Source organism: Vipera ursinii, assembly GCF_947247035.1.
Source record: "Vipera ursinii genome assembly, chromosome: 6".
Classification (NCBI taxonomy): domain Eukaryota; kingdom Metazoa; phylum Chordata; class Lepidosauria; order Squamata; family Viperidae; genus Vipera; species Vipera ursinii.
In genome coordinates this window covers 23,416,043-23,432,187 of record NC_139515.1, presented here as the reverse complement: position 1 = coordinate 23,432,187, position 16,145 = coordinate 23,416,043, and the positions used below count along the sequence as shown (strand labels likewise).

The window sequence follows — 16,145 nt, the reverse complement described above, 5'->3', positions numbered from 1 at the left end:
TCAGTATTGATTGAGGAAGATGTTCCAAAAACGGGAAAGAGTTATTACCTAATTTTATTCACAAAGCCTCTAAAATCAGCCATACAGTTTGAACACCTTTAATAGCCTCAGTCTAAGACAATGTAGGGGTTTAATTAATTAATGCAGAATAAAGCTGGAAGGGACCTTCTAGTCCCGTGGTGGTGAACCTATGGCACGCGTGCCACAGGCAGCACACGGAGCTGTTCCTGTGGGCACGTGCACCATCACCCCAGAGGGAGGCGGGGCCAGGGAGCTCCCCTCTGCCTCTCCATGTTCACCTGCGCTCTCTCTCTGCCTGCACTGTGAGTTGGAGCACTGTAGCCACACCCAGCCAGCCAGCCACGCCCACCCAGCACCCAGCAATACATGTGGGTTTTGAGTTGCAGTTTGGGCCCTCGGTCTCTAAAAGGTTTTCCACCACTGTTCTAGTCCAACCCCCTGTTCAAGCAGGAGGCCTTATACCAACCAGTTCAGACAAGTGGCTGTCCATTCTCTTTTTAAAAACCTCCAATGATGAAGCACCCACAACTTCTGAAGGCAAACTAAAAATGTTCAAAATCAATATTCTTATTAGAATTTTATCCTGCCTATCTTTATAAGTAACGCAAGGCAGCAAACATGTACAAAACTCCTTTTTCCTCATATTTTCCCCACAACAACCGCCCTGTGAGGTGAGTTTTAAGGGAGACTAAGATGCATTTCTGACTCTTTAGTCTTCATCAGTCAGTCATACCCTTCTGAGATTCGAACCTGGGCTGATTGCATATTAGGTAGTATTTTTACCTCTTGAACCACAGGTTCTCTCTCGCTCTCTGTTAGCTTTTTGCAAGGGGAGATATGAGTCAAATGTTAACTATTTAGATTACCTTGCTAGGCCCCAAACATGGGGCAAATCTTTATTTCCTGTTTTCAGCCTTATCTCAAAGGCCATCGAACAGGCTGTAGTCACACCGGACAGTTCATATATTTGTGTAAATTAATTTTTTGTTAGTAATATATATATACTTTTGGTTATTCGGGTTTTTTCCCGCGTAGAAATGAAGGTGTAGGTGCAACGTTTCGACGGAATCCCATCCGTCATCATCAGGCTGGCGGCTTCAGCTTCCCTCTTCTGGGAGAAGCATGCTTCCATTTCTACGCCGGAAAAAACCTGAATGACCAAAGGTCCACATACAGACACCCGCGAAAACCTCAGAAAACATATATATATATATATATAATTTTACAATTGGATATTTAAAAAGCAACATGATGGCTGGGTTAATCAATAGTTCAATAGTGTACATAAATCTTTAGTATAAATCTCATGTTACAACATCTGATATTTCCTCTCTTTTTCCATTAATATCTGTTATCTCATTTTAGGCTAGTACAATTCTTATTGTTATCAACTAAATAAAAACAGTTATCTATAATTTTAGCTTATATATATCTTAATTGTGTTTGCACGTAATCTTTGTATACAATCAATGTCCTGTTATTGCTTTTTTTCCAGGCTTTAATTTCCCATCAATATTCATAGTAACACTATGATTTATGATTTCCAAGTATTTTATGTTTAGGTGACCAAAAGTTTCCCTTATTTCAACTTCTCCCTTTTTCCCTTTTCATACTAAAGTCTAATATTTTAGTTACACATCTTATCTATTTGATTATAATATTGCTCTGTTTTCTAAAAGTTATCTATTTTCCACCATGTCCAGTCATCTAACTGATAGTACGATATCCCCTAAAAAATCAAAACCATTATAGGTGCTGTCTGGGTTAACCAATAATTCAGTAATATACATAGATTTTTAATTTAAATCTAAACTTCATCTCTCTTTCCAATAATATCTTGTTATCTCATATTGGGTAAACACAATTCTTATTTTCAACTAAGTAGAAACATCTTTGTTATATTTATAAATAATTTTTAGCAGTGCTTTTTTATAAAAGAAAAAGGTGCTGGAACTCACACATGTCATACAACTCGCCTTGCCTACCCTACAAGGTTCCATCCAAAAAAGGTGCCGGAACTCCGTTCTGAGCGTTTTATGAGAAAAAAAGCCCTGATTTTTAACCTATACACATCTTAATTGCGTTTGCACTTAATGTCCTTGTATAAACAATGTCCTGTTATTGCTTTCTCCCCCAAACATTAATTTCCTATCAATATTCAAGAAAACACTATTATTTATGATTTTCAAGTACTTTATATTTAGGTGAGCAAAAGCTTCCCTTATCTCAACTTCTCCCTTTTTCCCTTTTCATATCAAAGTCTAATATTCTAGTTACACATCTTATCTATTTATTTTATTCTATTTTCTAAAAGTTATATATTTTCCACCATATTCAACCATCTAATTGGTAATATAATATCACCTCTTATAAGTCAATGCCATTATTTTCTTCAGCCTTACTCTGGCTTTCTTCCTTTGGCAGCTAACCTTCCACGTCAGTGTCTTTGAATCATCAAATAGTTCTCCCTCTATTTTTATATATATTATTTGGAATAAGAAAGACCACTTGGTTGAAGTTTTTTTGGAAAAACAAGCCCATTGTTATTCATTAAACCGCCTCCGTTACTCCAATTTCCCACAATTGTTTTGATAACTTTATCTTCCATTCAATGTGTTCTTCTTCCTTTTCCTCAAATATATTCTGATTTCTTGATTTGTGAAGTCTTTTCCATTTTCAATGTTGTCACTCCATTTTCTGATTTTTCATTTGGCTGGGTCTGTTGGTCAGTTGGGTCCTCTCTCTTAGTGTTTAGTTGTTCCAATTTTCCTTTTGATTTCTGCATTACTTCTTTGCTAGTAATCAAGATCTGGGTTTGTATATTTAAGCTAGAACATTGTTCCTTTGTGTTGCTTCTTATTTTATCACAAATTGAAAGGATTTTTTTTATCACATGGAAAGGATTTTTTTTTCTGATTTTCATCTATATTTTCTTAATAGTATGTTAAATTGAAGACTTTAGTCAAACATTAAAAATATTTTTTGTCTTTTGTAGCTAGGTATGGGACATCTGTTTCATGTGGTTTCATAGGTGGTTTATATAATAGAAATTGTTTATCAAGTAAGAGTTTATAATCCAAGGTGTTCCATCATCTCGTGTAATAATATATGCTTCTCGTTCAAGGAAATATGAAAGCAGTTACCCAAGCATAGCTCTGAGAGTCAGTAAAAGTTTACATTCATATTTCAAGCACGCCAGCTTCCAAAACAGTACATCATCCCTGCCACACAGATAAGCTGGCGAGAAATCCTTTCTTTCCAGCTGGGTTTTTCAAAGTTAGTAGCCGTCAAGGCGAAACAAATTTTATCTGAAGTCTGCCCTTCAAGCCAGGTTTCTTTTAGGCAATAACAAATTGTAATACCATAATTTGCCACAAGATGTCACCAATGCCGTTTTGTAACTTTTTAAGTCCAAAATTTATATGGTGGTTTTTCAAGTCTTTTTTTTTTAAAGTATCCAATAAAAAAAGAACACTTTTAGTCCCCAAGTTTCAAAAGTATATCCAATTAGATTAAAATTAATCTTATGGTTGCTCTGTTTCCCCTGGGTCATTAGTCGCCACTTCCCTTCCCTCTCTCCTCACAGGGGGAAAATTGCTTTGGACAGCTTTTTCAGGAAATAAACTTAGAATCTTAAAGAGAGGATCAGGTCTCACCCAGTTTCATCCGCGTTGCTTGGTGGTGCTTTTGACTTCGGCTGTCAGCAGCTTTGCGACAGCTATATTAATATGGACGGTCCTTCCCCTGCCAGCTTGGAGTGCTTCCCTGGATCAAGCGGAAGGGCCGCCATCCTCCCTCCTTGCTTGTCACCTCTACAGGACGACTTTTGACCCTTTCTAGGGCCTCCCAGTGGAGCAAATTCAGGCGCGAAAGACAGAGCCCCATCTTCCTACATCCATGGTGTTAAGCCGGAAGTCAGCCAGCCAGCCTTCATGCCTCATTCGGGACTAGAATTCAGTCTCCTAGTTTCTAGACCAGCCGCTTCACCACTACACCAGTCTGGCTCTCATCTGAAACCAGTTACAGATAAATGGGAGACATCTTTAAATAGTTGTGAGGGATGCTACTAGAAAATTCTTAATTCTCTTGCTGCTGTGTTCTAAAGTAATTCAAAGCCAGCTACACAGAGAACATAGCAATTTATTCATGTAGCAACGGCAATTACTTCAGCTAAATGCACAGAGAACAATGTTTCCAGCCTGCTGTGTTGGGAACCCAAATATTTTGTCCTATTATTCTGATCATGGAAATGACTTCCACATTATGTAAAGTCCACTTAAAAGTTCTGTCAACAATCATATATATCAGGCATGTCAAACTCGGGACGTCACATGACGTTGCATGACGTATCGGAGCTTTTTCCCTATTGCTGGCAATGGGGTGGGCGTGGTTTTGTTGTGACGCATCTGGCCCGTGGCCCGGCAGTTTGACACCCCTGATATATATAAATGAAATAATAAAACAAAGGAACAACCTAGTCAGTTTTGAAGTCTACTATAAGGAAAACTGATTAAGTTTGTTCTAATGAAGAAATACTTCCAAATGGGTAAGACATTACTCTAAATTCTGCTTTAATTGGAGAAAGCTTTGGAACATTGATTGTTCTGTTTAGGGAATAATGTGAACTTACTTCAAATTAAATAATGCTCTACACAGAACCTTTATTCCAGTCTCCTTTCAAGCAGCCAAATAAATGTTATCTGCTTAAAGATGAAAAATAGATCCAACTAGAAATTGTATGGTGTACTTTTCAGGTAGACCTTAAGTTATAAACATAATTGCGCCCAGAATTATGGTTGTAAATTATGTTGGTTATTAAGGGGGTCACCAGGTCATCACACCCAATTTTACAATCTTTATTTGGAGTGATAATTAAGTGAATCATAGCAGTTATTAAGAGAACACTGTGGTCATTAAGTAACCACCGTGGTCAGTAAGCACCACCACCCCAGTCATTAAATGACCCCTACAACCATTAAGTACATCCATTGGAAGAATTTCCAACAAAAGAGTTATAAATAGTGGTCACATGTCCACAGAATGCTGCAAGCAGCATCCAAAATGCAATCACATCTGACCAGGGGGGAGGGGTCATCAGAATTTCAAGTCCAGGTCATAATTAGCCCCAAGGAGATCCATCATAATTTTAAATGATCACTAGCAATTGGTAGTAAGTTGCCACATTTTAATTCAGTGTAACTCACTTTCGAAACTCAGCTTGGATGCCATGTTGGGGAAGGCTGTTTTATCAATTTTGAATGTTTAAGTGAGATTTATACTGATGGTCAGTTCACCATTTAATTCAAGACAAAGATGATGATGTACCGTGGGGATTAGATTTTGTTCATAGAATGCTGCTTCATTTTTTTCCTAGGGTTTGAATCTTCTTTGCTTGGCTTTGACTTGTGAACCAGCTTGCCTTTTCTCAGATAAGTTGGATCTGGCCATAGTGATACGTATCAGGGCACCATTACTAAACCTTAGTAGAAACCAAGCTTTTCAGTGTGGAACTGCTAATAAGGAATTTCATTTTAACTGGTGCAAAGTCCAACACACAGGATTTTTGGTGTCTGCTTTCTCACATCATATATTGTCTCTATAGGAATTGTACTAGCTTAACTGTAATTAATCTTGGGAAAAATGTCTTCAATTAGGACATCTACTGTATTTAAGCAGTAGTATTTAAGTAGTAGTAGAATATTTTTCTCATATGAACCTGAGTATGGTTTTAAAAAAAATCAGTAATCCTGTTTTATACACCATCATTTGAACTGTATCTCAATTACAGAATTTTCTGACAAGAAAAACAGACTTGTTCCATTTCTAATTGTTTTTAGATAGCTAATAAAAGCATTTTATTCAGTTTAGCCTAAATGGGACTTAATTATATTAAGATTACAATCCTCCACGGTCTCCAACTCCATCTTTAACCCTGTTTCTTTCAGTGACTTCACTGTTGTTGCTGTTTTAATTGTACTGTAACCTTGGGTTTCATGAACATGCTGAAATGTCATCTAGAAAAAGGTACATGTACTGTGTATGCTTGAAAAAAGACATACAGAAAACATTCAGACTCAAAACATGTAATTCATTTGATTTACCCATATATCTAAACCAAATCCAACAGTCAATAAGAACAATAAGTGGACAATTTGATTGCCAGAAAATTTCATAAAGAAAGGAGGTTTCTGTTTCTTACATTTGAAAGAGAAAGGGGAAGAAAGATACCAATCAGAATGGTTATTTTTCAAATTCATCTGGAAGTCAGGACTGAGTGGTTTAAACATCTGACATGGAATCCTTATTCTTAACAGAGCCATCTATTCACATTACTGTATGTAGTTTGCATTAATGATTAAACAGAACTGCTGAACTACATACAGTCAATTATACTGAGATTTTATAAGTTTTCCCAAAAAACTTACATGCAATTCATTTGATTGACTTTGGGTAAATACAGTGTCCAACATTGTTCCTTTGTAATACTGAAGCACTGACACTTTTCCTTCACATCCAGTTTTAAACATCCCTTTATATAAGTTACAGTTGTTCACATATTAAAAATGCATTGTAGCCATGTCTATTAACTTATGTTTGTTATTTATAGGTTGATATACATGAAGCTTGTCAAATGTTAGATTTTAGTGATGAAAAGATAAAATCCGTTTAATTTTAATCTACTTCTCTGCTGCAACAATATATGCAGAATATGCCTCAGCAATATTATATGCCACCCAAGCTTCCAACTTCAAAGTATTTCTTTGATGTATCATTGTGTCTTCTTCAGTCTTAATGTCCTTGTGTTAATTTAATCCTTCCTGAACCTGGCATCTGCCAAACGTTTTGAATAATAGTTCCCATAATTTAATTTAATTGGACACGACCTGACTCTACAATGTAACAATAAAATTAAAATACCACAGCAATTCAAACAACAGAAAGAAAACAAATGAGCAGATAAAGGACATGATGGCAAATCTGACAAGGGGAGTAATCAGAGTCATAGGCAAAATGTCTGGAGGATATAAGGATTTGCAATTTTGTGCCAAATTCAAATGTATTATTCTACAGAGCTGCCACTACAGAAAACAGAATAGCATTTTTAGCACCTATGTTTTTCCTTCCATAGCTGGCAAAGGGAGGAACAACAGAATCAACCAATGTGTTTGGTGTTGGTATGTATGATCTGGGACTTGTAAAAAATATGGCCTTTATATGCTTTCCCACAAACATACAGTAAAACTTAAAGGAAATTTATAGCCTTTTGGACATCTAATATATGAATGTGTTTTACATTAGCATGACTCAAGAAAATAATTTAACACTAAAAGCTACTTCCAAAGCTTAAGCAATAGCCTTTCAGAAATTACAGAAATGTTTCAGATTCTTGGTTAAGACGCTAGGAATGCTAAGATTACATAGGAGATTTTATGTGGTCTGTTCCTAAAATAACAGCAACCAGTAATTAGTTGGTATATAGAGAATGTTCACTGATATAGCAAATGAACCAATCAGACAGAATTACATTCTGATTAATTTGGAAATATATCCAGTGATGAGTCTTAAAGATAACATTGGGACAGTATATTGCACTTTATTTTTTGCACTAGAAGAATGTTTTCCTATTTTCCAGGGTAAATGCTATTTTAAAAAATGCTGACTCTTTTCCTGAAAGGATGATTGGCCTTCCCTCCAGGAAAGGAAGGACATCCTCTTAAGTAAATAATTACACTGGGTCAAGATCCCTGGCCCAGATACTGGATAGTTCCAAATGATGAAATATATAACTGATTGTAGACATTATTTAATCAGCATAATTTGCTCACGCTTTATTGTTCATTTCTAGCTTTTGACAGAATATTCTAAGCTTTAAGCCACAGGCTTTGTCTTGCCTGCCACCATCAATTCCACATTTATAGACATGGCACATTTTGAAGATATCTTTACTGTTTCTGCATAACATGGAACTGTATACCGCTTTATCTTGCTGTTTTTCCCCAGATAGTTTCTGCTGGTTTTGTGAGCTGCTGCCTGAAAAATTATAACCTTGGCTATAGGAAGCCCCTTTTGTGTCTCCCAATGTCTTTAAGACCAAAACCTGAAAAAGTCCAACTCTGAAACATTTTACTTGCAATTTCAGAATTGCCTGTATTGCCTATAAACACTATATTATAGGCTTGGAAAGATCAGAAACGAAACTTTCCTTTATAATGAATCCTTAAAACAACTGTCTTCTGAAAACCTGCTGTAACAAGCCTGGGTTAAAACAAGCAAGCGAACAAGACTAATTTGAAACATCAAGTTCAGTCCTGCCCTGAACAGACAGGTGTTAACAAGGACTTTTTTGAACAGATTCATCTCTGGCTATTTTATTTTTTTCACTAAAAAATAAAGCCAGGCAGAACACACCCAACCACCCACGTAAAAATCTTTCCTGACAGAGGAAGTATTCTTCAAATGATTGGATTCTGACGATCATCCCAGGTAAATGGATTGAAATTTTTCTGGGCCAAAGGCAAGACTTGTCATTTAACAGGTATACCCCAAGTTTCTTTTGAAAGATCAATAGGTAAAACTAAGACTGAAATTATTTCTGATTTAACTGTAACTAAAATATATGAAATATTTAGATATTAATCATGTAATCATTATTTGATTATTTCTTCTTTTTATGTTAAAATTAATCCTAATCACTTCAAGGCCATTTCAGGATTACATCAAAGGCTTCTTGAAGCTCATATCTTGTTGGGGGCCAGACGGTGTTGTTCTTTGGTTTTGTAGTATCTTTAATCTAAAGCCTTCAGGACTGATCCCAGGTTTCAGGAGTCTCTAGGCAAAATGCACTCAAATGGGTGTCCTTTGTTAGAAGACGCTAAGATGTGCTGAGCAGTGTAATGTACCTATGCTGAATGAAGCTAAATTGGGACTTCTATGAAATTCAATCCTTTGTTCAACCCAGCCATTTAAGTTATATAAAACAAAAGTTAAGGACCATAATTGAAACTGCTTCTGAGTTAAAGTTCCAGGTAAACCTGCATAACATTACTGAGGAAGATTATATGGAGATGAAGAAGACCTTCTCTTGTAGTTAACAGAATCTAAAACAGAAATATTCAAAATGTGACCAGCAAACAACTAATCTTAACATACTTAACCATCTATTTGTGCTATTCATACCTTCTTTATTTACCTAATTTTCATAATGTGTTTCTTGGCCTTAAAGATTTTCATGATTCTGTTCCAATGCAAAACCTGAGATTTTAGCAACAGGAGCTTCAATGTTCACATTCACTTTTAAACCCTTAAAATGTTTGCTCTTTCTCCTCTTTGACTGACATGAATAATCAGGGTTAAACAAATAAACATGTTTTGTCCAAGACTCTTGGGAACTATTGTCTAGCCTCCTAAATAGAGTAGAATAGAACTGGAAGGGACCTTGGAGGTCTTCTAGTCTAACCCCCTACTCAAGCAGGAAAAAGTATGCTATCTCAGACAAGTGATTATCTAGTCTCTTCTTAAAAACCTCCAGTGATGGAGCACCCACAATTTCTGAAGGCAAGCTGTTCCTCTGGTTAATTGTCCTTACTATTAGGAAATTTCTCCTTAAATCCAGGTTGCTTCTCTCTTTGGTCAGTTTCCAACTGTTGTTTCTTGTCCTGCCCTCTAGTGCTTTGGAGAATAGTTTGATGCCCTCTTCTTTGTGGCAGCCCCTCAAATACTGGAATACTGCTATCATGTCACTCCTGTTTCTTCTTTTCTTTAGACTAGTCAAACCAATCCAGTTGCCACGTGAAAAAGTATCTTTGGGACAACTAGGACCTGGATGACTGAGAATCTCCATAGGCATTCATTTTAGTGGACTATTGGTTTCTTTATAAGAAAAAAATGTATAGCTGGTACAGTATATCAAGATCTTTTCACTAATGCCATAATATTCAACTTTGAAATAAATAAGAGTGAATATGAATACAAGAGTGCCTTTGCCAAGCCACAAAGCTTATTAATGTTCATTAAATATACTGCAACAGCTGCTGACCTTCACTCATAGTTAAAAAGAACAATATTTTATTTTCTAATTGCTCTTAGTATTAATTACACTTTCATGTGTTTATTAGCCAGAGATTTCCCTCAGCATTTTTAAAATTAACATATTTTCCTCAGGTATCATAAAAGCAGACTATAAAGCAATCACAACAAAACTGACACTAAAATTACTAAAATATCAATTCCAGCATACTTTCCCCCACAAAAGCCAGGAGACAGTAACCCAAATACAGGGTTTTATTTAGTGTCTTTTGTATCAGAGACAAATTCCTTGTGTGACTAATTACACCAGGCCAAATAAAGTGTTCTACTCAATTCAATTCAAATGCACACATTGGAGGTTTGATTATACAGAATGGAACATTAATTTCTCTTTCATTTTGACTGATGTAGATTTGAATAACATTTCCAGTAGTTAATTAATACGTTTGGAAGTAAAACTATAAATAATTATAAGAAAAATGGAACCAGGTAACTTATCTATCTGGCTGTTTCATCTCTTTCTAAATGGTCATCATTGATGGGAAAATCCAAAATTCCTGCTGTTCTTTTTTATGGTGTGTCATGTTTGAAAGGCTGCCGGTTGGACTTTATCTACATTTGAGATCTGAGATGCATTTGAGATCCTGCAATGAAGTAGCCATCTTCATTCAGATCATTTTAGAAGTTGATGAGACTCATATAATTTCTATCTTACAGTTCTTTGTAATCAGAAATACTATTTTGTAATTATTTTGAATTTACTTTAAAATGTACCAGAAACAAAAACAGATTTCAGTATAATCAGTTAACAGGGGGTAATATATAAACTATCGAAACTCTATAGAATTTACTCACTGCCTTTTTTATTGATGATCCCTATGTTGTTGTTGTTAGTTGCGAAGTCGTGTCCGACCCATCGCGACCCTATGGACAATGTTCCTCCAGGTCTTCCTATAGTCCATGTCAATAACTGGCATACCAACCCAAGTATCCTCCTTGTCGGAGATGGCAACAGAATTATTTTTATTATTTTTCACATTTCTGAACCACCCATCTCCCTCAAAGAGTGAGCAAAATGACCTATACGGAGTGACCTCTAGTTTCTCACACTTGATCCACTATATTATAACAAATACATACTCAAGGTCTACTAACTCTAATGAAAAGAATAAAAGTTAAGTGTATAACTGTAAACACAGCTTCAGAACCACAAGCTAATTTTGAATGTCCACATTGTATATCCATAAAAATAGGTCTCTTGTATCATCTATTTTGCAGTAATAACTTCAGGCAAGTAGTCTGGGAACAAAACTGAATTATTTTCAGTCAACATTATGTTTTATACAGTACAGTACAATAACATTTTTGCCATAATGGATAATCTTGAGAATATTGTTCAATTGTATTGAGGGATCACCAACCTAGGAAAAAAGAGGGAACAATTCTTTCCCCACAAACTCAGAGTTGCCCTTATTTCTGTAACACCGAAATATACTGTTTAATGTCATTTCACTTTCGCTAGAGGTCCTGCAGCCTTTACTTACAATTTAGATTAAATTTGTTTGTTTGACTATATGTTCAAAATACTCTCTGCTTCTTCAAACACGTTTTCCTCTGGGAGAAAAAGTGTGAAATAACCCCAGGGATAGTCAACTATGTCCCTCTGGTGCAACATCTGGAGATATTTGCTGGGGGAAGGAGTCTTGGCAAAGCCAATTCCCTCTGCTTCTTTATCAGAGGATGTGAGAGCTCACCCAGAAGAGCAGATTGAGGGCATAAAGCAGGCACCGCAAACACTTCACCGAATCTTCTCTGGCCATTGTGATCTCCTCTTGGTGAAAAGCCCCATTCTCAGACTGGCTACATTCTCTTTTTAACTCCCCCAATTGGAAAAGCTTTCACAATCTGAAAAAAAAAAGAAAAAGGGAGGAGAGGAGAGGTGAAAGAAGAGAAAGGATTATCTCATGGGGGGAAGGCTGAAAGAAAGTAAACAACGGAGTGCAGGATCAACCTGTTGCATTGTGGAAAAGAAACAATTCCCCCCTGCAGTATTTTAGCAAACTAACCCAACCTTCTGTTTCTTACTTTAGCCTCCTCCCTGGTGCCAGAAATTGATCTAGTGAGGAAACATAGCAAAAATCAACCCCCCTCCCCTCCGTTGGTAAATAATAATAATAATTAAAAAAGACAGACACCGTGATGGAATTTGCGGCTAACTGACACGCGTTCATTAGAATCCGCCTTGACTGGTGCCTAATTCCCTCAGAACTGAAACTTTCTTTTTCTCCGTGTGCCCATTTCACCCAGCACCGAACCGTTGCTGGGAATAACGACACCTGCTTTGGAAGGGTGGGAAATGTTTGCCCTTTTATTACTCATTAACGACCTTCATAACGCGTTTAACGGAGGGCGGTGAAAAAGTTGCGCGATCAAGACAAAGTAGTTCTCCACCTTCACGCTATGGCCAATTTCGGGGAGGGGGCAAAAAAAGAGGAGTTTTTTTCTTACTAGGAAGGGGAAGAACATGCCTTGCTTTCCAGATTTAGTAGGATTCGGGGTGTGATTCCCCGGATCTGCTGGACTGTCAAAGGGAAAGGCGAGGTTAACTTGTCGGGGTGGAAAAGAACGAAGCGAGAAAGAAAGGTCATCGAAGAGCCTCGTGGAGTGCAGGGCTGGGGCAGCAGAGTTACTCGCTTGGGCCATTTGGTCATCGGCTCCTTCTCCGCAGATGCTGCTACTCAAGGAACGCCTCGACTATGGGCTCAATCCACGCTTTCCTTTCCCTCATTGAACCAAGAGTCAATCGGACCTCGCTTGTGTCAGAGCTTCTACTTCTGAGTAGACAATGCGGGGGGGGGGGGAGATGTAGAGAGAAAGTCCAGGAACCTACCACGCTCGCCATATGGCTGCGCAAACATGCCTCGTCCTTCTCCGAAAAGGGAGTCAAACCCCAGCAAGCAAGTTCCGTTTAAAAGCAGGACCTTTCCGGCTTAGCGCTTTCCAGCTCGGCCAGGGGAAAAGGCTGCTGGGGCAGGCGAGAACTTCACTTGCAAACTATTTCTTAACTCCCACCTCCTTGCCAAGCCCTGAGTGGCGGCTCTTCGAAAGGCAGCCGCCAGCTGCACAAATCGTTGCCACGCATGCTCCAGATCCCCTCTTCTGTTGGGTCTTAGAGCCCGCTGGACAGCCATTTCTTTTTAATTTTGCTCAGTTTTTTTTAAACAGAAGTAACCGGCAGGTGGACAGATTGCTTCCTACTTTTGGCCTTTGTAACTTGTCTCTAGCTGTAATAATGCTAAGGTTAATGCCAATACTAGTAATAATATTTGGCACAATCACCATCAGTTAATTGCAAAAGGCAGTTTTACTTGGAACAGCTCACATCCTGCCAGGATGCTACCTTTAGCACTATCAAACAATGACACACCTGCCCAGGGCTTTTTTTCTCATAGAACACTCAGAACCGAGTTCCGGCACCTTTTTTGGGTGGAACCTTGTAGGGTAGGCAAGGTGGCTTGTATGACATGTGTGAGTTCTGGCACCTTTTTCTTTTACAAAAAAAGCACTGCACCTGCCAATCTCAGATCCTTGGAAAAGACTCAACAGGTGGATAAAAATGTCAAATCCAGTCTAAACAACTGGCTGATTGCAATCAAACGTAATAATAAGCCAGAACTGAAGAAATCATCAAAAGATTAAAAGTGCAGATTGTGCAAAGAAGCAGAAGCAGTAGTTTATATATTCAGTTTAAGCAAGAAGATTGCACAAAGTGATTATAAACAATAACATAACACAGTTGCCAAAATGATTCCCTGTAAAAATTGTGCCAATAATGAGAAGTTGGTGGGACTTGTACAATTGAAAAATAGCTGAAAGGGGGCAGGTTAAAATATTGCAGGATTTTTCAAATACAGAAATGATCAAGTCTTGGCTTATAACACACCAGATACTGTATAACTGGTTGAAAAGAAGAAAGTTGATAATTGATGTGGCAATAACAGGGGATAGCAAAATAAAAGGCAAAGAACTACTATCATAAGATCACGAAGTATCAAGATTTAAAAATTAAAGATTATGGCATAAATTGGCCGTGGTGGTCCCAGTGATTATCAGCACCCTTGTTACCATACCAAAAATCTTGAATGGCTCTTTATTGGTGTCATTTTCTCACTATGCATTGACAAAATTTCCATCTGTCAATTACGAAAGGCCATGCTACTTGGATCCATACATATGCTATGCTGATACATTGTGACATTGTAGATTCTTTAATACAGGTAGTCCTCAATTTACGACCACAATTGAGCCCAAAATTTATGTTGCTAAGTGAGAAATGTGTTAACTGAGTTTGTCCCATTTTACAACTTTGCCATTTTTTTAGTGAATCACTGCAGTTGTTAAGTTAGTAACATGGTTGTTAAATGAATCTGACTTCCCCATTGACTTTACATGTCAGAAGATTGTAAAAGGGGGTCATATGACTCGGGACACTGCAATCGTCATAAATATGAATGAGTTATCAAGCATGTGAATATAACTCGCATGACTGTGGGGATGCTGCAACGGCATAAGTGTGAAAAATGGACATAACTCACTTTTTTCAGTACCATTGTAGCTTCAAATTGTCACTAAACAAACCACTGTAAATCAAGGACTACCTCTACCTTGATTTATATTAAAGAACTGACAGCTGTGATTTCACATTGTTATCAAACAAATAAGAGTTTGCCAGAGGCAGACGTTTGGATGCATAGAATGTTTGCTTGTTCTAATCACTTGATTTTAAAATGGAAATAATGATCATGGATTAGAGATTACAGGAGATAGACAGCATAGCAAGGAGATGAGCAATAGAACACTCTAGGAAATGTAGCTGATAGAAAACAGAAATGAAGCTTTTTTCAATCTCATTGTGAAATTGTAAAAATATTCATATGTATAAATAACAATACATGAAATCTGCAGTTCTGTACAACTTTGTCTAAGAAATCAAATTGAGTCCAATGGGATTTAACTTCTGAACACTCAGGTATGTGGTAATGCTGTAGAACTTAACCCTGCTGTTCCATATAGTTGATTAGCAAATATTTGATCTACTGCAGTTTGAACCTATTGACTTAGATGACTTCTTCATGAGAGCCTCATTTCAGTTTTCAAAGGTTCAGCCTTAAAAATTGTTGGGTTAAAACATACAATCTTCGTGACACCAGAAAATACCAACACAGTCCAGTAACTAATTGGATATGACATCCAAGCACTCAGTGTCTGAATAGCTATCTATTCAAAAGGTAGATGTCTACATATTCAGAAGAATGATGAGATGGATGGAAACAAGTTAGTAAAAATATAGCAAAGAGATATGTTGATTCCAAAAATGAAGGGTATGAGGAGAAACATTCTAGTACAAAAACAGATGTTGTGTGTGGAATCTATATGTCTATGGTGTCTTCTGGAAGATCTCTGAAATACATTCTGTATTTATACATCAATGCTCTGCTTGAATATCTCGGTAGGGAAATACTGCAAAGACATTTTTTTAAAATTTAGACAAGCTTTTAATGCATAAACAGAGTTATAAAACGCTGTAATAAGGGGTGCTTATTTCCATCAATTTTATTTATATTTTCTCCATATTTTTCATTTACCGTACCTTTTTAATTATTGTTTTGTTGGTTAGATTTTTATATGGTATTTCTATTATTTCTTTTAGGTACTTTGAGCACTGTTCAGTGGAAATGTGAGTTTAAAATGTAAATGCATTTTTAAAAAATGTTTTAGAAATGTTTAAGATCCCTGATCTGTCCAAACTACGATAATTTGACTGTACTCATTTGTGCCTCAAATGAAAACTCTGGGTTGATTTGTCTGTTGATTCATTTTTGGTTCGTTTCTTGACTAACTATGACATTCACTGGAGTCTTCTCTAATACCAAAGTTTAAAAATGCTCTTTCTGAAAACCAAAGAGAAAATCATTCACTGCACAATTCTGGTCTTTATAGGTACAGATACATCAAAGGATCTGAATATATTTAAAGACCTTGGTGGCTGCTCTACATAGTACTAGTCTGAGGAGTATTTCTTGACTGCTGGTTCTTCA

General features: G+C 37.0%; 1 protein-coding gene across 4 annotated transcripts in view; it reads right to left on the bottom strand.

The window, feature by feature from the left end:
- Positions 1-13,151, bottom strand: part of TSPAN12 (tetraspanin 12) — a 97,209-nt gene extending 84,058 nt beyond the window's left edge. For all 4 annotated transcript variants that reach the window (XM_083366716.1, XM_083366713.1, XM_083366715.1 and 1 more), the window contains exons 1-2: positions 12,938-13,151; positions 11,802-11,952 (exon numbers count right to left, since the gene is read on the bottom strand). In XM_083366716.1, coding sequence (XP_083222842.1) covers positions 11,802-11,867 — 66 coding nt within the window. In that variant the 5' untranslated portion in view covers positions 11,868-11,952; positions 12,938-13,151. The remainder of the gene's footprint in view (positions 1-11,801; positions 11,953-12,937) is intronic.
- Between the last annotated feature and the right edge of the window lie 2,994 nt (positions 13,152-16,145).